Raw genomic sequence first — 23,069 nt, 5'->3', positions numbered from 1 at the left:
ACATCTGCTTAAATTTATGAAAATCATCTAGTTAGACAAACTAAAATATTCAGTTATACCCATATTTCAGTTAGAACAGTGCAAAGTACTTCCAGGGCAATATATTGTTCTCAGTCTATCTTTAAACAGCACAGTAGGCTCTGAAGACACAAAATAACACCAGAACAATGAAGCTTGTATTCAAACAAGAAATGTTAGTATAACTGTAAGTTTGCTATCTGTCTGGTTTTCATTTTTCATTCACTGAAGTAATTACAGTTGGGAGAAGTTCCAAACAATTTTACTCAAGCAAGAGTAATGAAACTTCAAAATAACGTTACTCAACTAGAAGTAGAAAGTACAGTGTTGTAAAACGTCTTGAAGTGCTATATATTTTTACTTAATTTACCCAAGTACATGCAGCTGCTTAGGAACCACGTGCTTATTGCGACAGGCAATATAAAATATGTCCAAGTCAAGTCTGATGTCTTTTTCATGTATTTCTGCAAAAATTTAACAAATTCTTTATTTTGTTTCTTTTTGTGAGCGATCACTGTGTGCTTCTGTTCACAACCACTACAAACTCCAGCTAATGAACTGTTAGGAGCAGCAACTAACCAAATGGCAATAACAGATCAACTTCAGAGGCAGCGTGTGTCTCTGTGCAGCCAGTTCAGACCTGCCCTTCCTTTAATTATAACTATGAGACTAAGCCAACAGACATGTGGTCAGAGCAACTATTAAACACCAGAGGGGCCCCTAGGGGCACAAACACACAGAAAACACACCCCCACATACATTTGTACTTGCATTCAAAGATAGCTTTGCATGTTTTAACATGAGTGACGAAAGGAATAAAAGAGATCAAATTCAAACAGTTGTTTTAGTACTTGCATTTTTTTTAAAGAATCTGCCATGTAAAACAGAAGGTTTAAAAGAAGCTGCAAATCACAAACATGCACATGGAGGTTACAGAACAGAAAGCAAATTGCTCCGTACACCAGCAGAGGAAGAAACCTTTTCATCTGATAATAAACAAACCAGGCAGTCAAAGCCTGTTTACAGATTTATCGGAGAAGCCTGCACTAGTAATTAATGTTCAGAGGGGGAAAAAATCATCCAGTCACAAGCCATTGCACCACATGTAGACCATACTGGTAACCACAAGGCTGAATGGGCTTCAAACATATGTTCCTGAGCAGTGATCCAAGCTAGGCGTGGGCTGATGGTACACACAGAAATCATAGTTCAATTCATATGTCAGCTTTAAAGTCACATTTTGGTGCATTTTTTAAAAATCATTTATAAAGTGTTTGTATTTAACAGTGGATATTGTTTATATCATAATATTTTTTAAATGAAATAATGCTTTGTCTGAGTAGTCAATTGAAAAACAAAATCCATTTGGGTAGCTAAACAGTGGACTTAAAACGTGAGCTACACCTGATCACTACTTCGGCATTTTTTTTTTTTTAAGTCAGAGTATGATATATGACAACACCTGTGGTACAAAGCTACTTTTTCCCAACTGTTCTCCATTTGTGCATTGTCTGCAGTTATTGTTGCCATAAACTTTACGTTGTATCTGTTTAATGTCTTCACAGAAATTACATCTGGCCCAGAGTTTCGGTTTAGATGTGTCTTTTTCCTGGAAGTCACCATTAGCTGAGGAGCTGCTGCCAGTAAATGTATATTATTATTTTTAACCCTGTATTCTGCGTAAAGCCGTTGCAGATAACACAGGTGGTACTTTTTCATCCCACAGATTGTACAACTGGCTCAGAGATTATTTGTTTAACTTTGTTTCTCTTGTTGCAATGTATAGAAACTACTGGACACAAGATTTTTTTCTATCTCACTTTGACTTTTTATGTTTATCCTTTTCAATTCTTCTTTTATTCGACTCATAGCCACATTTGAGATTTGAACTGTGGAGTTTATTAATATCTGGAAATATTGATATAAATAACAAGCATAAAAATCCACTACTGGCTGACTTCTAAGCTGAATCAAAGGCTTGATGATATCAATAACCAACATGTGCTGGCCAGAGCAGAGTCTAGTGAGAGATAAGAAAAGCCCTCTGCTAATGCTTAGATATACATGCATGTGTGTCTGTGTGGGTGAAAAAGAGAGAGAGTGTGTTTTCCTTTTAAGCCAGTGCCCATAGGCAGCTTACTTCTGACCAGCAAGGCAAGCCATAATCAGCCTATACTGGATTCAGACATGTACACGCAGGCCCAAACTCACACACACACACACGCACACCCACACACAAGGTCAGCTAGCTCTTATCTCAGTCTTTCATGCAGCTGGATGGTTTTGCAGAGCCTGCCAAACCAGGAACAAACAGTCCTGCACTCAGGATTCAGGAAAATAGTTTTTTAAGGTAATAAAGTAAGTCAGACCGCTTTACAGAAATATAATTACAGATTTATGAAGGTAAGCAGAATTTTAATCCTAGAAGCTGTCTTATGGTGTCACTTTTTCAGGCTGCTTTCTCAATTTCTTCAACAAATTTTATCACACATCTGCTCAGATAGCGGTCTTTAATACACAGAGAAATGGTAGTCTGCAGAGGACTATCAAACATTAGTATTTCTGCACACAATGTGCATGACACACACTGATAACATTTACTTCCTGAGGTTTCACTGGAGTGATTTATAACCTCCGCAGCCATAAACAGAGGGGATCCAGGTGGAAACGTTCAACTCTATGAAACTGTCTGGTGAATGTACCTAGTTTAAGACTATTGTATTTGCCTCAGAAATGACATGGTTTAGGTTAATAAAATGTTTGTTCTGATGAAACATTCATAGTAAGGTTTATGCTTAGTTTTATGAATAATTGAACCTCACCTATGTGTGGGCGTGTGCGTGGGGGTGGGCGTGTGTGTGTGTGTGTGTGTGTGTGGAGGGGGTTGGGGGATGTGTTGCTCTGTGAGGCAGCATTTCGACTGGGGACTGCAGCTCCAGGCAGAGTCTTGGAGAAATAGTTGGTGCTTTATATGAACGGTCGTCAAGGTACTCCCGAATGGTTGCCACGGGATATTAAAGTAAACGTGAATGAAAGAATCAAAGCAGCACTCCAGGTATTTAAAAAAAACAAACAGAATAACATTATAAATTGTTTTAAAGCTAAAAAAAAAAACTTGACATAGCATCATACCTGTTCCCCTTGAACAACTGTGCAAAAAAGAATATCCCCCAAATTACATTAGTGCAAAAGCAGTAGCACATATTAAAAGTCTTATTAAAGGTGAATAACATTTTTCAAATAATGTCATAGTATGATGGTATGAATTTGTTTGACTTTTTATACCATATTTTCTACACAAACGTATTGGGGCTACATACAGTATGAGCTAGCTCATATGTGTTTTTATGGGTTTAAAAACACAAAACTGTTCTCTCATATCATTAAATGTTTCAGGTGCTTTGAACTAAATGACAAAACAAATTGCAACATTACCCCTTCCTCACCTGTTGCTGTAGCCTAGTTATAAAGAAGGACACTACACTTTAATAATGCATAGAAGAAAGACAAACTCAGATTTTTGCAAAAACTTTCTGTAATAAAAAACGCGGACAGTCATGGTGTGGAAGTTAAATTAGAATCAGTCAAAATTCTTTTTGAGGAAATATCAATTTATAATTACAAGTGTCAATGCTAGATAGAGACACAGACTCCCTGACTAGTGTACTGTTGATGTTTCTGATGCATTTTAAGTGGATGTGATTTAGGTTGCGTAGGAAGTGATAGTCAAATCTAAAGGAGCCATGCCATCACAGGTTCAGAAATAGTTGTTAAAAGCAAACCGACAGGAAGAAGAGTTGAGCTAAACAGGGATGACTCGACTACTACTCAGTCTGTTGCAACCTAATCGTCTGTCAGTCCGAGCATGCTGCCAGCTGCCAGGCTGGAAGGAGGCATCACTCTGGACTGACTGACGCCGGTGACGAGGAGCCATGTATAGGAACAGGAGCGCTGTAAGTTTTCCCATGTAGTGAGGGAAAAAAGGTCCCGTTTATGACCTGCGAAAATAACTCTTCCATGATTGATGATCGGTAATTCTGGATGAACTCCTTTGGGCTCAAGATATAGGACAGCTGTCCTGGGCCCCATACGTCATCTCTTTTCCTCACCTACAGTAGACCTCTTATCCATCTTCAGCCCCATGTGCAAAGGTATTATTAACACTAAAGAAGTATAGAGATAGAGCACTTAATGCAGTTTAGTTCTTATCTTCAGTAATTTTCTAAACTACCCTCATCTTTATCATCTCTGTATCACCAGCAAAGCCATTAAAACACATTAGCAGAGCAAGAAGTCAACAGATTACATTTTAACATGTTTTACAAAACAGGAAAGATGAATCACAGGCATGATGTTATTTTAACATGTACTGTCTGCGTCTTAGTTATATATAGATTCGACTGGAATTTTGTTGGAGGTAGCATCCTGTAATAAGGGAAACAGTGAGCAGCTATGTTAGCTCTAAGAGTCATATTACCTCAGCTACAGTGAGACAAAATGAGGAATGACCCAACTGGTCTGTTTGAACCTTTAATAAACAAACTTGGACAAGAATATCCACTCTTGCAGATGCAGTAATTTATATGCATGTGTTGATGCAAAGGTCTGGGCTACCTAATAATTTGCTTGTGTGTTTTTTTTAAATAAAAACATCTGAAAATGAACTCAAGAGTTCTGCAAACCTTGATGAAGCAAAGTAGAGGTTTTAAACCAAGATTGCTTTCCATCTGTCTTTTCAGAAGGTAGTGTATATACATATATACATTTGTATATACATGTATATACAGTATATATATATACAGTATAATCTTGTCTATGTACGAGGAGCTCTGAGAGGCCGTCCCTCTACTTTGAGCTCCCCTCAGATAATAAGGGGAGGAGATAATAATCTCTTACTCATAGTTCTAATCTCTACTTCAAACCTATTCCACCCTTAATGTGACATATTTACTATATGATTCAGTTTAAAAGCAAATAACAGAAAGCTATGATAACCTGGTGCTATAAATGTGCACACCAATAAACTAATACTTTGTTAAAGCACACTCAGTGAATTTCAACATTAAGTCATTTTGTATTCTCATCTGCCATCAATAACAGAGAATCTAACTAGAAATAATATTCACCTGTAGTAGCAGGATTTTATGGACATTTGCTCATTTTCATCCCTGAGCTAAATCTATAAGCCTCTTTCATAAAACACTTCAAGGTCTGTCTAAGATACTTTTGTTATCTCCATGTGTTTGTAAAAAGAGGAATACATCGCAGGGCGCAGAACTCTGCCCACCTTTGTTACACCCCTGACTCGCCAAGCAAGTTAGTCACAGGCTATGAGGTTACTTGTCTTCATTGTAAACTGGGGTTATTGAAGTTATAAACGGTTCCAAACGCAAGTCGGTTCTGACTCAAAACCACCAGAATTCTGTTGCAAACCTGAAGATCGGGAAGGATTTGACTTTTCAGCCTCAAGGATGGGTACTGGGCACCACTTTAAAATGCATTATAGTGCATGTTTTGCTCAATGGCAGAGTAGAGCTGCGCTGGTCTGAGATGAACAAAGCACAGAACACAGTGTACTGCTGAGCATGACACCCTGAAGCAATCAGTGTCCCGGTACGTTTGACACAAGATGAAACACATAACAGGAGCTAAATTAATCCGGGAGTAAAAGGCGATTTTAAAAAGCTGTCTGCAGTCTTTGCTCACAGTAAGTTTACTTTGGTATCATTCCGTAACAAGTGATAGTGAATAATGATCCTTCTATCAATAATGAACATATTTGAGCTCTCATTGACACATTAGAACGATTAATGCTCCCTGCTCAGCACCCTTCTCACCTGACTTTGGCTCTAGCCCCCATGATGACCTCCAATCTTAAAAGCAGCCACACGGTGTGTGAACTTTTGAGATCTACAGCATGTTTGTTAACCCTCACTTTGACCTTAACCAAAAAGCCTCAAGCTAATAGCTAGTTGCAAAACAGCAATTGGAATTGCCTTGTTATTGAAATGAGTTATAAGAATAAATTTGCCTTTTTTTACCAATAAGCAGTTGCTAGAAAAATATTAAAGAAATGTTTCATAGAACAGTCGAAAAGAGAAACAGAAAGGGACAGCTAATTAAAATTTAAATAAAATAACAATTTTTCTATAAACCACACAAAAAATATGCATTATATATACATATTATATTGATAAGCTCTAGAAATAAATATTGCAGATTCAGAACACAAGTAAAGAACAACACCATGCAAGGTAATGCTAAGTATTGAGGTTGAAAGTCAAGCTACTGAATCAAAGTCACTCAATTTAGCTTGTGAAGAACTGGGGAGAAATAGGCTATCTATAGTATTAGTGTGTGTGTGAGTATGTGGGGGTGGGAGAGGAAGTGTGTAAAGAAAAAAAGGATCTAAGACGCTACATGTATGTACATAGCTGACATGCATCCTTACATATTTCTTTATAATTAGCTGTGCAATATATGTCAAGAAAGCATAGCTGAGATACTTATGAGACATAATACACGTGTGCTATTCAATGACACTGACAGATCAGCACATGTATGTGAACTTACGTATTGATGGTAAAAAAAAAATTTTTTTAAATCTAATCCTGCAAGAGGACTGTAAAAATGTAGAAAGGAGTGAATATCATTTATTTCATCATAATCTTTCTCTGTAACTCACAAAAAGCTTTTTTGTAGTGAAATATGAACTAGGCGATGCAGCTATATATTAATAATTGAATATTAATAGGTTATGACTCAAACAGATGCTTTTTTTTCATTTTCTTTTTTTTTTTGATAAAATTTTTTTATATAAAATATTAAATAAAAATAGCCCAAGATGGAACTAATGGTTATTTCCTGCTCTTTAATCTAAACAAACAGCCATGGCAGCAGTCAATGTCTTTTGAAATCATGAGGTCAGAAGAACCCTTACAGCTCAAACAGAAACAACACCTTATCTTTCTCAAAAAAACAGGAGCTGATGATCTAAAAACCCATGTGAGAGCCTCAAAATGCATTCAAATGTTTAACTGATGAAGGTAGTGAAATCAGTAACCTAATGAAGAGGGTTTCTTCCCTCAGAACATGACTAAGCATGTACTTATACGAGTGTGTTTTGAAGAACTGCTAAAACACAGGCTTTTATTCAGTAGCATTTTGCTAATTCACTAGACTGAACTGGATGTACGCAATTAAATAAAATAAAATGGATCTGTTTCTCTTGAGTGGTTTGAGATGGCTTTTGTTGTGAAATCAACTAATAATGAATTAATACTAAAGCATTTTCCAGCCTCTGGAGTGAAAATGAAAGTCAGAAAATTAAATTGAAGTGCTTCAACATTTTAAAGTGGATGAGTGAATGCTGATGGCTCCTGCAATGCACTGGGAGTGAATTTATTGATTATTTTACTGCACAGCTTAATATAGTGAAGAAGGATAGATGATGACATAAAAAGAGTGGTGTTGTGTAAAGGAGTTAGATTTTTGTTTGCTAAACTCTTTAATAAATTATTCAAAGTCTGACTGTGCTGAGATTAAAAAATCTCAGGATTTAAAATTGTCCACAGAATGCTGCTAATAAATAAAAATTATTTCAGGCTGTCTGAGAAAAAGGCAATAGATTTGTAGCTTCCTGTAAGACTCATTTTGATTGTTTGTGGAAATTAGGGGCAGCTAACCGGAACATGCAAGAACAGAAAAGAAATAAACAGGACTTTTTAAAGACACACACACACACACACACAGTCACATAATAATTTCAAGGAACGTCAAAAGCAATAAACGGAAATCAAAATAAACTGTTCAAGGACAGTTGATTGCATTCAATTGGAAATGAAAAATGTTTCTCCTTGTCTTGCCATCTTTGTCTCATTTGTCCCACAGGAGGGTGTGCAGCGCACTAATGAAAAAGCAGCCTTAATATAATTTTCCTCCCAAAGTCCATCTGGTAATAATTGTAGCATGTAGCAACTGTAGATGTGTTTGGATAAAGCTCTGAGAGACATGGGGCCCAGTGACGCTCGCCAAGTGAATGTGTGTGTGGGCGAGAGCAAAAGCGGGAATGAGAAAAAAAAAAATCATGTGACTAGTGAGAGGCTTCACTGTGACCACGCTCACAGTTGTGTGACTGCCAAGTGGCTGTGTGATGGGCCAGCATAACTAAATCATCTTTATTGTCAGTGCAGTTTTACGTAGAGAAGCAGAGAGCGGGTCAGGATGAGCGGGGGCGGTTAGCTGACCTCTGCTCCTACATGGGATTAATGTGACTCAAGTTATGATTAGTGGCATCTGATGGCTTACAGACTGTTTTGAAAAAGATCAACACACACACAGGTGTCTATTTTTAACTTATATTTACTGTCTATATACTGACATTTAGCCAAATAGATTTTTTTCAGAAAGATTCAGAGGTTAAGTTTAGTTCAGGCTTATTCGATCTACTAATAAACAAATGTATAACCCCTGAACATTTAACTTTTAAGCCACTGAACCAAAGGTCCTCATATCAGAGCCTTATTCTCAATGGAGTACTTTACATATCAGACTTCTCCTATACTGCTGTCAGGGGACAGATGATTTCACAACAATTTCAACACTATGAACAATAACATGTCAGTGTTATTTAAACAAATTCAGGTTACGCCTTTGTGTTTTTATATTACTCAAGCAACACAACAATCCTGCTGATTCTGGTGAAACCTAGAAGAGCCAATTAATTCTAGCAGAGGTAATAGAAATCTTCACTACAATTAAGGCACTGCTTATAAAAGCAATCAGAATCTTTGTTTGTGTTTTTGGGTTATTGTTGGAGGGACATTTAACCCTGATGCCAGAGAATTATAAAGAAGTCATGTTGACTGAAAAGTCTCCCCTAAACATGTAAAGAAAATAAAAACAAACATCAAAATGGACAATATTAGAACAGTGGTTAATGATATACATTAACCACCAACAATGTGAAACAGAAACCTGTAATACACATTATTTAAAGCTGTATATATAAAAGAAACCAACACTAAACCTAAGCACCGACACAAAATGTTTAACCCTAACCATAAAACAGGGGAGTATGTCATCAGTGATCTCATAGTTAAATGAGATTTAACCATCTTTTCTATATGCTGCATCAATACATCATAAACTACTGGTAGTGTTGGAATTAGCTGGAATTAAAGAAAGGTAATTTTTTAGGGCGCAGTAATATTTTGATTTAAAATACCCTATATTAGGCGTGATTCCATTTTGCTACCCTGATCCTAACTACTCTGATCTTTAGCACCCAAAAATAAACTTTATTAAGTTTTAATCTCCCCCAAGCTTTTTTGTTGTTGTTGTTGTTCAACTGTGTTTTCAGCAATAAATCTGTAACTAACGACTTTTTAACAACAACTTTCTTTTATAAATAGCGTAAAGTAGGCCTAAAACATGTTTATATATACTAGCTTGAATAGAAGAACCTACTGTTCTGAGGTTGTGACATCTTATTTTTGTTCATTGTGGTTATACCGTAGAGAGAGAGAAAAAAAAATCTAATTCCTCCACAATCCAAGGAATCACAAAATAATAACAGGTGTTTAATAATTTAGGACAGATTTATCCCTAAAGAGCACTGCACACATAAAACACACCAACCAACAGCATACCTTCTTGTTTCAAACTTAAAACCTGTTGACAACACACCTGGTACTGGTCGTTTTTATTTGTCCCTCAGAACATAGGTCTGTTAAAACGTTCTAATATAAAATGTTTAAAACGCAAACATGTTGCTTTAGCTCCTCCCACTGACTTCCCATTGGCTTAAAGTAGAAATCCACAATTTATTACAGCTAAAATTAATGGAAAATATGAGCTGTGGTTGAATTTAAACTAGGATGACTGAAATATATTACTGAGAATATTGTTCTAAGTGCTTCATTCCCCTTCAAAGAACCCCCCCATGAAGGTTCAGCGTAACCTCAGAGTAAGTGCGTCCCTCCAAGCAATTTTCCTGGCTATATTTCTATCCAGGTAATATCTTTTCACAGTAATTATTGCAGTGGAAAAGGAAGGGGGTATGAAAAGAGTATTACCAATTACATTTATCAGGTGAAATCATATTTCAAGATAATCAAAAAATTTTAATCTGAGAATTTAAAAATAAAGAACATAAAATGAATGATTTCTACTTACATTGCACTAAAGTGTTAAAAATCAATAATTCATAAGAGAGACATTGGTTTTATCAGCTTTTGTCTTTGTTTTTGATAAAATACCACAAGTTGCAATGCTTTGACACAGTAACATTCATTTTCTTCGTATAACTACAAGTGGAAAGCTATTCAAACCCAAACCAAGAGAGAGCCATAATTTAATCTTAAGTCATCTTGCAGTGAGTGTACATGTCTACCACAATGTCAATTATAAACTGTAACCAATGCAAAAGTTAAAAATAGTCAGAAAATTACCTTGGAAGTTTTACAACCTCAAAATAGAAAACTGAGAAAAAAAGATGTCACCAGTCCCAAGAACAGAGCAAAGTGAGAAGTGACACAAAGTTGTTATTCTGGATGGACACGACTGGCACATACATGCAAGACAACATGTACTCTGTGCGGTACATTTATAGTAAGATTAAAGGGCATATTTACACAAAATTACCTATTATGATGCAAATTCAAATTAATAATAATTTGTTTCTGTTCTATTTTCAATTTTTACTTATCTGACCTCATCAAGTTAAGTTAGTACTGATCCAAAGTAAAGACATCATTTCTAACTTTCATAGTTTTCCAGACTCAAATTTATTGATTTCTTCCCCAGTTTTTTATGACATTATGTAAGATTAAAAGCAAAACAAATACCTTGTTGGGATCAGTGAAAAAGTGTAATACACTGGTTTTGTTTGTACATAGACAAACATAGATCATCTCAATAGCACTTAAAAATTCTAAACCTATGGTACCTAAACCTAGCTTAAGAGTCACAGGTCTGTTTAAAACCTTCAGAGATTTAAGAAGCCCAAAAAGTTGTGAAATTGACGTTTTCTCAATGAAGGACGTAATTTAAAATAATTTTTCCAATTACCGTGTCATGGGCTTCTGGCTCAATCAATGGACTCTTATTTATTAACGCTCCTTACAGGAAGCGGTTATACTGTCCTGCAACTATCAGACAGAGAAGAAAAAAGCAAAGTTGGGTGCTGCGTGGCTCATAGAACAGGCGCACCACGAGCACAGACTATGGTCCTCAATGTGGTTGTTCTGGGTTTGATTCCCTTTTTCCTGTCAAATTACTGTTCAATGAAGTTCATTAAAGGCTCACAGTGCCAAAAAAATAATACGACATACAAAGTTTGTCATATGCTAATTGAACATGCTAGGTACAATGTAGGCTATTTGAGATACTGTCTTCCTGACAAAGGGATGTTGACTGAATATTTCAGCATGGAAATAGTTATGTTGCCAAGCAACGAAGGGAGTTGGGTGGTGGAGCTATCATGTGAGTCTGTGCAAAATTTTTCATAGAGGTAAGTCTCACTCAGTTCTGGTGGTACACTGGGATGAGCGAGTATCCCGTTTGCCACTCGAGTAATAAAACTCCTCTCACCATTCGAGTTACAACTATCTCTGTGATTGCAGCTTCCCAGCTCTGGTTTAGCTAAAGACAAACCACATATCAAACAGAAAATCAATCCTTGAAATAGACGTCTTATCTGGAGCAAAAACTATTCTGAAATTTCACATTTTTCCTGCAAATTCAGGGTTTCTTTTGGTGTTGCATCAAGGCAGAACTTGGTGCTTATTAAGTATTTTCAAAGCACAATTTGTTCTAGCAACTGGATTCAGATAGGTAGTCAGGAGAAATAATTATGTAGTAAACCTGAATGCTTTTGAAATTCACTCTTTGGAAAAAAAAAACCAAAAAACAAAAATCGCTACTAAGAAAGAGATTTTCTTTTCTATAGTGCAATGTTGGTTGCAGTTTCCATGAAAGGATTTTCAAATAAAACTAGATAATGTGAGTTATAAACAATAATTCTCAGAATTTGCAGTTTTTCATTTTATGCATTTTCCACTAAAATTGCAACAGAGGTCGTCAAAAACAGTTGTGACTGATTAGTCTGGTTGTTATGACATCCTTTTGATTAAGGCTGGAATAAATGACTGAATATTTTTTTTAAACAGTTCAGAACCAATGCTCTAAATAATCTAATCCAACATAAAAAGCCATTATTTTTTTCTATAATTATTTTTCCAAAGATGGAGCAGGGAATGAAGTTGGTAAAGTCAACATTTTTCCATAACGAGTTCTTTCCTCACCTAAAATAAAAAAAAAAAAAAAAAAAATCAAGGTCCATTCTTTATGTTACTTAGATTTTTACAGTGCAGTTTCAGGTCACAGATATTAGATTTTTGTGGCTGGATACTTGGGTCTCTTGAGGGTTAAGATGCAATATGCTGCATACAAATGTTTGAAATACATGCAACTGCTTTGCCAGACTCATAGTAGATTTTCCACCCGGCCGTGCTCATACCACAGTTTGAAATCCTAGCAGGACTGCTTACACAAAGGAGCCATTCATAGGGGCTTGTGCGTGACTTATGAGCATGCACACACGCACGCTCACGCACACCAACATACGCACAGCTTTCAGTCAGTCTAAAATTTCACCAAACCTGAACTGCCTCAAAACCCCACGGTGACCGCGTAAAAAGTGGTTCTCATGTTACAAACTCACCCAAAATAGACCTTAAGTACATAGTGGAGACATCTGATGACGTAAATTATAGTTTAGAGCGACACACACAAGTTAGAGTGTGCAAAAGCACACACAGACTCTCTTTCACTGTGCTAAATGCAGTTTGATGATACAGGAAAGAACAAAAAAATGAGTGGGGTATAATGTCCAACATACAGATATAGAACAATGGGTAATAAGTTTCACTTTCAATTATTGTTTCACAACAGGAAACTTGAAAATATAGGTCAAGGAAAAAACAGAGGCAAAAATCTTTGCCTTGCATCTTTTTCAAATCAAGAAAAGTTTTCATTTCAGTGAAAAATAAAAACTAGTGTCCTTTGCTGCAACTACGCAGAAAGACTCACTAGAGAATGTTATCCAAGAGAAGTAGTTTGTAGAAAAAGTAATCAGTGTAGAGGAAACAGGCGCAAAGACTGCTGGCGCTAGTGGGCTGAGCAATCAAAACAATCCCTCTATGTTCTGATTGAAGAGAAAGGGTTTGACGCCATACTCTTCAACACGCTTCGTCAGAGAGAGAAGGGGTGGGGAGAGGAGGAAGAAACAAGAGATATACAAAATGATAGGGAATGAAGTGGAGACGGAGTGTAAATAATAAGTCCCTTATACTTAACTTCCCTCATATCATTCTTTTTCTGTTTTCTCCTCTTCTAATCACCCTCTTTTTAGTTGTCTTCTAATCTCAGTCAATTTTCTTGGTTCTTTCCCACCTCATCCACCATTTATGTTTAATAAATCAGAGTTGTAGAGAAACTACATGGGAAATTCCCACACTGTTGCTGGATAAGACTCAGCCCCCACCACCCACGCTCGTTTTCCGCCTCTCCCTCGGCTCCCTCTGTCTGCTGTCAGAGGGGAGTCTTGAGGAAAACCACCCATATTCCACCACAGACTATTCTGGATGTTTGCCGGAAATGTATCCCTTTTGTTGTTCCACAAGAATCAAAGTTGAGCTCAATGGTAGAAAAGTCAAAGAGTAGAAGGCAGAGGAAAAAGGTTCCTCAGCTTTCGAATAAAAAAAGTCAGTCTTCCGTAAAATATTAAGTCTGACAAATAATACGGAAAATTATATTCTTTGAGGTAGAGAAACAATTATAAGGTCAAAATCATTTGTTCCCTTAGGTGCATCTGTCCAAACAAGTCCTGTGAAATCATTTAGGTCAAAGCCACAACAGGACAAACACAAAAAACCCCAAAGTATTTTTTGTTGTCAGTGCTGATTCACTATTCACTGATTCACATTTCCAAACTATCTTTGGTTTGGAAATGTTTTGTTATTCAGACTCCACAAATGTACAAAAGTAAAAAGTAAGCATTTCTAATTTATACTTTTATCTTTTAATTGATATCTTAACAAAGCATTAATTGTCAAAAGATAAAATTTAGATTCTGATTTGCAGTTTTCTAGACAGGGAGAGCATATTTTTTCCTCCAACTCTAGACTGTATGCTGCCATCTACTTGTTTATATAGCAGTGGTAAACATGTGCAAGACAGTGCAAGTGTTAGCACTTCACTAACATGAATTTCTTCATCTTGTCAGTGCACGATTATAACCTCTCTGAACTAAGACAGAGTGGTCTATAAAAGTCAGCTAGAAGGATTTTTAATAAGACCACAAGAGAAGTTTAATGAGAAGGTTAGTGGTTTGTTTTTGAAGAAATACAATAAGATAAATGTTATAACTTCTAAGAGATAAGGCAGGAATGCTGTGGTCTGTCTGTCCAACTGTACATTCAAAGGAAGACACCTATAAGTAGTGAGATTTTTTTCATACACGCTGTACTTTTTACAAAATCAAAGTGAGATTACACAAGAGGATAAATGCTTGTTTAACTTTTTTAAGAATTTAGAATTTGAAATTTTTCTGGGCACCTTAATACATAAATATTGATAAAAGTGTTTGCTCATCCAACTTCCCACACATATAAACTGGGGCGACATCAACTTCCTGTGTCCTGTCAGCTCACTGTTTGCAGCTACAACATCTCCAGTTCTTAGGAAGACTCTACATGTTCTACTAATTTGAATTTCTGATGATGGTTCCAGAAGCATGTCTACGATATCAGACACTAATGTCAGAGAAGAATCTTTGCTTTAATTCATCTACAAGGTGCTCTATCGGGTTGAGATCAGGATTGGTGGAGCATTTTAAGACTTCCTTTCATTGGAGCAAACAAATTGACCTAACTCTTGAAAAACATCCTCACATTTTCAACCCGTTTGCAACAAACTTTATATTTAACACAATCTAGTCAGGTAAGGGACAACTGCCAAACAGATTTGTCCTATTTTTTTTTTTTTTTTTTACAAGAAAGGGAGACCGGATGTGTCACTCCAGAAAAAGTTTCCAGTGCTCTAGATTCAAGAGGCTCTACATGAACTCATAAACACTTTGCATTGCACTGGGTAATGAGAGGTTCGTTGCAGCTTTTAAAAGTGCAGACCCGTTCCATGAAGCTCACTGTTCATGAGCTAATCTAAAAGTTACAACAAATTGGAGGTCTGTAGCTACTGAATATGAAGTTCAAGTTCCTATGAGTGTCCCCTTTTTTCACCAATATTTCTAATATTCAATTTGATTAAGTCTTACACATGTGTAAGAATTTATTGATTGGGACGACTGAATTCATTGGTAAGGAGGGGAGATCCACTACTTCCAGAAATGTAGTATATAAGTTATTTAGCTAATATGCAAATAATTGGTTGTTGTATTTCATCTGAACTGCATTTTGTTTGTACGGCCTCAGCATTCACTTGATTTTCATGTTTATAGATCACAACCAAACTGGAAAAAACTGCCTCAGGATAAGGTTTTTCGTCCACACTCAGCAGCCTCTTTGTCATGAATGTTTGTGTAAATCACTCTGGACAGGCATACAGAGATCCTGCTATATTACCCTCACAATACTGGACTTGTCGGGAAAACCAGACAAAATTTGACTTAGCAACCCAGCCTTGCAGTTCAAAATAAGCGTTGTCACATGAAGCAGTATCTGGATGATCACAGACCATCCTGAATCAGAACCATATTGGTTAATGAAGACTTTGGTTCTGCAATTAAAGCACCCAGTGATTAAGCTAGCAGTGTACATGTATACTACCCATTTACGACAGAAAGAACGATAGATGAGCTCTTTTCAGAGCATTTTAGATAATCTGATTGTAGGAAACCCAAGACATAATGAAGGCATACTATCTCGACACAAAAAATACTTAAATCAGTAATAGTGAAAAGTTCATTTAGTAATTATACCCAATATATGTTGGCACAACATGCACTGTAAAAGGCTTGGCTTACTACAACTAGTGCCATCAGAGTGTTTCTTTCTTGTTCATAGTAAGAACATACTATGGGCTGGATATAAAATAAATGTGATGTGAACAGCTAACATAATAGTATTTAGAAACAAGGTGTGCACATGGATAGATGAGCATTATTTGAGTTTTTTGGTCATGCAGAAAAATATTTACCATTGTAACAATTTGTCATCCTGTTGCAACACCATTGTGGACTCTTAAAATTATAAATGATTAAAAAGAATCAGTTAAATTCCTCCTAAGATGAGTGGAACAAGCCTTTATGGCGTGTGGGTTTGTGATTTACCTCTGCAGCCTGAGTTTCCTGGTGCAGCAGAGTCAGTCCTGTGAGGTCTTCCAGAAATGAGTGGGAAGAATTAAAAACCTTGGACAGAAAGCTGAAACCTTCCCTCTCATAATGGTCCAGGACCTACATGAAAGCAAAAAGAAAACATCAGAATAAAGAAGAAAACTTTTAAAGTCGGTTTGAAGTTAACTCGTACTAGTGAGGGATTACACTTTGATTTGCTTCAGTGATCAATGTAATGTCAGTCTCTTACAATCCTGATTGATATAGTAATATCAAAGTTGAAACAACAAAACAAAGATAAATAATTTCACTGGACATTATAAAAAAGAGGCTACAATAAAGAATACTTTAAACTAGAGATGCACAATATATTGAATCACAAACAACATTGGGATATCAATATGTGATGCTGTATTTGGGAGTATATTATATTTCAAGTTTCATGCATTCAAACTCTGCATGCTGCTGGTATATTTCACCACATGGATTTGCTTTCACTGCCTGGTATGCCCATACTTGACTTTGTTTATTTTGACCAAGATGCTAAACTTGTTGGAGATTTGGGGACATGAGTGATGAAAATGTGTGTTATTTTCAACTAATATAATTACTGTAACAATTAATAATATTGCAATTATGGGTTTTCCTATCGCAAAAAACTACTTTAACCCAGCACAAAATTCACAAGTTGGCCTGACAATATTTTAAATGATAATCATTTATGGTTTGAATTAAGACAGCAGAATAAGTTTAATAATTTAATAAAATTTTTAGCACGTAAAAGTATTGAGCAATTCAGTTTTAAACAAGATGAAGTGTAAAATGAACCTTTCTTCCCCCTCTGTGATACCTTTGAAGTCATTGCAGTGTGTTTACCTTGATGTTTCATCAGGACCGACTTCAAATTCCCACACCACCGCTCCAGTATACACATCCAGACACGCACACACACACGCACGCATCCTCTGCCCTTTCGACTACCTTCCTAAGACTGGACAAGCCTTTCATAGACGCCTACGGAGCCTCCTCTGCAGGTGTAGAGTTACCACTGTTTGAGACATCTGCACACTGTGCTCAGAACTGCCTTTATGTGTGCGTGCATTTGTGTGTTTTGCAGACTCAACCTGGCGTCTGGTCCCAGAGCCAGACACACCACTGACAATACACAGTGATGTTCCCCTCATTCACCTTTTCAACCTCTCTTTTCTTTCCTCCATCTTCCATTTCTTTGATTCTCCACTTCCACAGATGGACCCTGCTATTTGAGACTTCAACAGCAGAAACCAACTTTGTTAAAATGTCTCTGATGAAGCCACAGATAAGCACACAGATTTCCTTTGATGATTTAGCGATCAAGTCATTCTGCACTTAAACATTACCTTTAATATCTATGTGAAAGAATGCACAATAAAAAGGGATTTAACATCTTCGGGCAAAAACAGTTAAGCACAAAGTTAGGGACTCAGAAGGACCAACAAATTTGATACATCTGCAACGGGTGGTTTGTGAATTTATTTCCAAGGGGTTGTTTCTACACAAAACAGCACAATATATATATGGTATATATATGATATATATGGTGGACTCACAAGAAGAGTGATAGTATTACAAGCAGCTCGTAGAGCATCTGCAACAAGTCATAAAAGTAAGTAAATATCTATAACAATGACAGTACTTTGGAGATGCATTAAAGATTATTAGCCAGAACTCAGTGTTTGATCATCACATTTCTTATTTTCTTCCATGCAACTGCCCGGTAGGTGGGGTGAACTCCACATGGTGAAGTATATGACTCATGTACCCCCACGTTCCAACACTGCACCGTTATCACATCTGTACACCCCGCATGCCAGACAAACACAAAATATAATTTGAATGGAAGATATTGAATTTTCTGCTGTGCTAGATTATTCATGTTCCAGCATGTTTTTATGTCGGGAATCATCTGTTTTGTCATAGACAGGAAGCTGCCAAGTTTGAGTTGATTTATGATCTCATTTGTCCTGTTCTTGTTAAAGGAATGGTGTTAGTACTCTTCAGTAGCTGCAAATAATTAAGAACTTAAGGTCTATCCAAATACATAAGGCATTATAATTAATGCTGACTATAAAAGCACAAGAAAGTTTCTCAAATAATTTTATAAAGGAAGGTAATACTTAACCTTAGCCAAGAGTCATAACTGATAATAATCAAAAGTACAACCCTGAATCTTAATAGCCAAATAAGACCAAGTGACTCGTGTCTTCATATTAATAATGTAAATCTGAATTAGTGGTAGTATTCAATTAACATTTTCTATCAAGTTAATTGCCATTATTAAAAATGGCAACTAATGTCTATAGTTAATTAATTGCAACTAATCACATTTTAATCAAAAAAAACAAATATTGACACAAAAAGCAATATTTTCAATTTAAAAAAGCATTTTTGCTGCTTTTATTGCATAAATAAGATATATGAGCTCAACAACAACATCTACTCTCTTATTTACGTTATTCAACGATAAGATTGGTGCAAAGTGCTGTAATACCTATTCAGCTCTCAAGTGTTTCAGGAATCCCGGATCATTCACGTAACTTCTTTGAAAATATATTTCTTTTGAAATGTGAACAGTGAGTGATCATATTAGCGTTGAAGAAAAGAAAAACATTTTTCCTAAAAATATTTTTCTTAGAAGAGAGACACATTCTCAATTATACCAGGAAGTAGGAAAAGTATTTTGAATACTTTCAGCAAACGTGTGTAAAGGTTTTAGTAGAGATCTGAAGTCAATTTCTTTGATGGTGCATCGGAAAGTCAAAGATTCAATATAGAGCTCAACTTACATTGGTATTTTCAAGGCTTTTTTTTTTACTATAAGTCATAGTTCAAGTGTAGGAATTTTACAAAGAAAAATGCAAATCATTGTGCAGAATAAAGCTTCCCATTAATAGTGGTGGCACATTTTGTTGTGTCCAAATAGCAGTAGTAAGAGATGTCTGACATGGTTTTAGACAATGCCACGTCAGCTGAGATTTACTCTTTGGCGTGTAGTTTTATTGGCTTCCAGCCCCACAAGAGTTAGAAAACACACACATACACACCCCCACACACAAACAGAATGAAAAGCCCCAACTCTACAGGAACCGCTCCAGCCCAGACAGAGGCTGAATTGTTTTGTTTCCATAGTGACCTGGCAGCACACAGCTGACTGCAGCAGAAATACACACACAAATCCAGAGTGAAGACAAAGACCAACACACACACTCTCACCAACGCCATTAAAGGGAGCACACCGATATATGGACACAGGGGCACACAAAAGAGAGGAGAGATATGGGGGAGGAAGAGCAGGAAGCGAGGAAAAGGGGAAGAAGGAGAAGTGAAACTGGAGTAGGCTGAAAAGAAAAGAGTGAAAGGCAGATAAGCAAATGCAAAACAGAGAGGCTGAAGATGTGTGGGTGGGATTAAAACATATTTACTTAAAAACCTTTATCCCCGCCTTACCAAAAGATCTGTCCTGTCTTACTTATGTCCATTATTCTATGCCTATAGTTTCTACCCAAAACCTATCAGACCATATGAGCAGCTCTGTGCAGACCAAATAATCTCATCAGTCACACAGGCAGAAACATGACACCTTAAGATAGGCTGGAACGCCATCCTTTTTTTTTTTTTTTCACTAAGCGTAGGTGGAGAAAAGTTTTGGAGCTGAAGCAAGCCAACTCCCTGCCCCCCTCCATCTCTTAGTTTCTCTCTGTCTTCACATGAAAGTGATAGATCTGGGGCTTTATGACCTCTTTATCGACACAAAGAGCGCATTGAAATTGGGGGAGAGAAAGAGGCAAACCAGCCCTCTACTCATCACAACACCCTTTTTCAGTACTACATTTCCTCTGCTTGTAACAAGCTCACCATCACCACCCATCACTCTCTCCTGACTTTTTTCTAAATTGTCCCCGTCTCTAAATTGTCCATTCCTCTTGCAGAAATCTCACACGTTTTTACACCTAACCACACAGACCAATGGTAAAACAGTAAAAAGCACAAAGAGTAAATTTTCCCACCCCTATTTGGCAGATTTAGACTATCTGTAGTCTGCTACAACCCATCTACACACATTCACTCCTACACACTCACCCATACACACACAGCAGTGGTGGGAGCGTACGACACTTTCTGACATCAGTGAGCAACTGCTGCTTGATTGTTACCAGATGGTTTTACCAGCTTTCCTGTGTGCGTCTCTTTAGTATTCCTCAAGGAACAACATTTCAACACAGCTACACTGACTTAACAATGTGGAAATGGGAGAGCTGGGAATCCCCTCCAATTTTTGCTACGACTGCAATTTGTGTTTCAAAACATTGTTGTCCCATAGTAACAGAATGTGACCTGATAAAAATATCAGGATCTTTGCATCTACAATTCTTTTTTTTTCTACATTAAGCCACGTTTAACAACCTTACAATTTGAGCTACAGAAAAAAACCCAACAGTGCCACTTACAACGGGTGAGCAGGCAGTGCATTTGTCGAAGGCCAGGCTGGCAGGCAGCACGTTGTCAAACCTGGACAGAAAGCCTCGGATCTGTAGAATAGGGGAAAAAAAAAACACAAAGTCAATCAATCTAACTAAATAAGGCACTTGGAATAAATGAGAGAAAAATTAAGTTTTTGATGATAAGCCAAGAAAATAAATGTTCGAATCTGGGAATCTCCTTTCTTACAATTAAAATAAAACACAATGTAATGTAGTGAAAACAGACTTGATATAAAAACTTTGAGAACGTGTTTTTTGTGTTTCACAGCAAGGAAGAGAGCTCCCTCTGCTGTTGGAAAGATAAGTAGCAGCAATCTTTATAGTGTACTATTTTCTATAAGCTTTTTTTCCACCTAATTGGTATCTTTTTTACACTGCAAAGCATAGCAGCTTCCAATCAGAGATCCTCTTTCAAAATTAAATGTAAATAACAAAAATGAGAAGAGATTAAATACTTTTATTATTAATAATTAAAACCAATATCTTCTGCGCTGTAAATCGACTCGTTTAATTGAGTTGGCAGAGTAAGCGCCAGGAGCCTTTGCCAGATGTATGAAAAGCCAATTTCAAACAAATACAACCAGAGCTGCTTAGTCAGGGAAAATGTCAAAATCATAATTACTTTGGTCTCTATTGAAATTAAAGTTTTCTTAATGTGATTAATTGATAAGTTTTGAAAAAAATATACATTTATAGCAATCAAAGAACAAAAAACAAGGCAATTCAAGTGGAGTGTGGACAACAGTTAGTAAATGTTTTTTTTTTTGCTCTATACATTATATACATTTTTGTGATAAATTGGTGCAAAAAATTATTTGAATTAGAAATTAGATCATTAATAAATAATTTTGTTATTTTGTTAACTTTTCTCTACTATGAGCTTGGCTGGAGACTGCAGCTCTAAGGAGGAGCTTTAGTTAAATAGGTGGCGCTATTTCAAGGTAAATACAACTGTGGGCTAAAAATAACACAATGGATGTGGAACAGTGATTTGCAGGAAGTTCACTTGTACATAGCTCAAAGAGCATAAATTGAACGCATTGGAGCAGTCCAGTCAAAGTTCATATTTAAATACAAATGAAGTGCTGCTGCATGATTTTACCCCTCAAATCTGGCTGCAATAAAATAGTTCTGGAGATCAGGCCAAAATTCCTCCGGGATAACATAAAAGATGCGTTTCCAGTTGCTTTTTGGTGACAGAAACAGACATCAAAGACAGACTTTGGCTTGAAAGGACTAACTGCTATTTTAGAATGGCTTACTCAGGTTATCTTTGTCTAATAACGATCTAGATATACACCAATAACTTTTATTAAAATAGTATATCAAGATAAACCAATGCCTGTAGGCATATTTTGATTTTGGACTATTTCTGTTATGTTTTTTAAATATCAATGACATAACCTACACATTCTGGTTCTCTGTTGTAAATATGTTTGAGACTGCCTCTTTCTCTTTTCTGCTTTCCTTTCATTCTTTCCTTCTTGTCTAACCGAATGCTGCTAAGCATGCAGCAATCATGAAATTCAAGGACGACAAAAAGAAAAAAGAATTAACAAGCATCCAAATCAAACAGAAGAATGAAAAATCTTCAAAATGTTTAAATGAGAGACTCCTGGTTTCTTGAAAGCACAGAATGAAGTCCAATTTATCCTCCTTTGAATCTACTAATGGAGAAAATGTTATTCAACTGAAGTGAATAATATTAGGATGTACATCTTAAAATCTGTGCTATTTGTAATCACCAGTATTATAATGGTGATTATCATTGGTATGATACATAAAGAAGAAACATCAGCTTATCACATTTGAACAACAGTCTTCTTGAAAATATTTTTCATTAATTTCTTGTCCTCTCCATCTATTCATTTCTGGTCATTTGTATTACTAAGGCATATTCAGTGAAAATTAGCAGTGACAAAAAAAAAAAGGTTGTAGGACTGTCAATTTGACTGCAATAACAGTCACTAAATCCAGTATTAATCTAAGAGGCGAGTTTGCAGAGCAAACAAGTCATAAATGATGAAAGGGTGAGTGGACAAGTGAGTCAGACTAATGGGTGGGTGGAATAAGAATTAAAATATGTAAACCTGCAGAGCCTTCACAGACAGCACATGCTGGACACACATCCACTGCATGACGGAAGGTGAAGTACAGACACCTGGCTACTCTGCTAT

General features: G+C 36.5%; 1 protein-coding gene across 3 annotated transcripts in view; it reads right to left on the bottom strand.

Moving 5' to 3' along the window:
- atg7 (ATG7 autophagy related 7 homolog (S. cerevisiae)) overlaps positions 1 to 23,069 on the bottom strand; it is a 78,023-nt gene that overhangs the window by 16,875 nt on the left and 38,079 nt on the right. For 2 of the 3 annotated variants that reach the window (XM_032548734.1, XM_032548733.1), the window contains exons 17-18: positions 20,860 to 20,940; positions 16,307 to 16,492 (exon numbers count right to left, since the gene is read on the bottom strand). In XM_032548734.1, the coding sequence (XP_032404625.1) occupies positions 16,322 to 16,492; positions 20,860 to 20,940 (252 nt within the window). In that variant the 3' untranslated portion in view covers positions 16,307 to 16,321. Of the gene's footprint in view, positions 1 to 16,306; positions 16,493 to 20,859; positions 20,941 to 23,069 lie in introns of those variants that run through there. The other variant, XM_032548735.1, reaches the window with a different exon arrangement.

This window comes from Xiphophorus hellerii, chromosome 20 (assembly GCF_003331165.1).
Source record: "Xiphophorus hellerii strain 12219 chromosome 20, Xiphophorus_hellerii-4.1, whole genome shotgun sequence".
Classification (NCBI taxonomy): Eukaryota; Metazoa; Chordata; class Actinopteri; order Cyprinodontiformes; family Poeciliidae; genus Xiphophorus; species Xiphophorus hellerii.
Note: the sequence above shows the minus strand (reverse complement) of the source record. Positions and strands in the feature narration are given on the sequence as shown.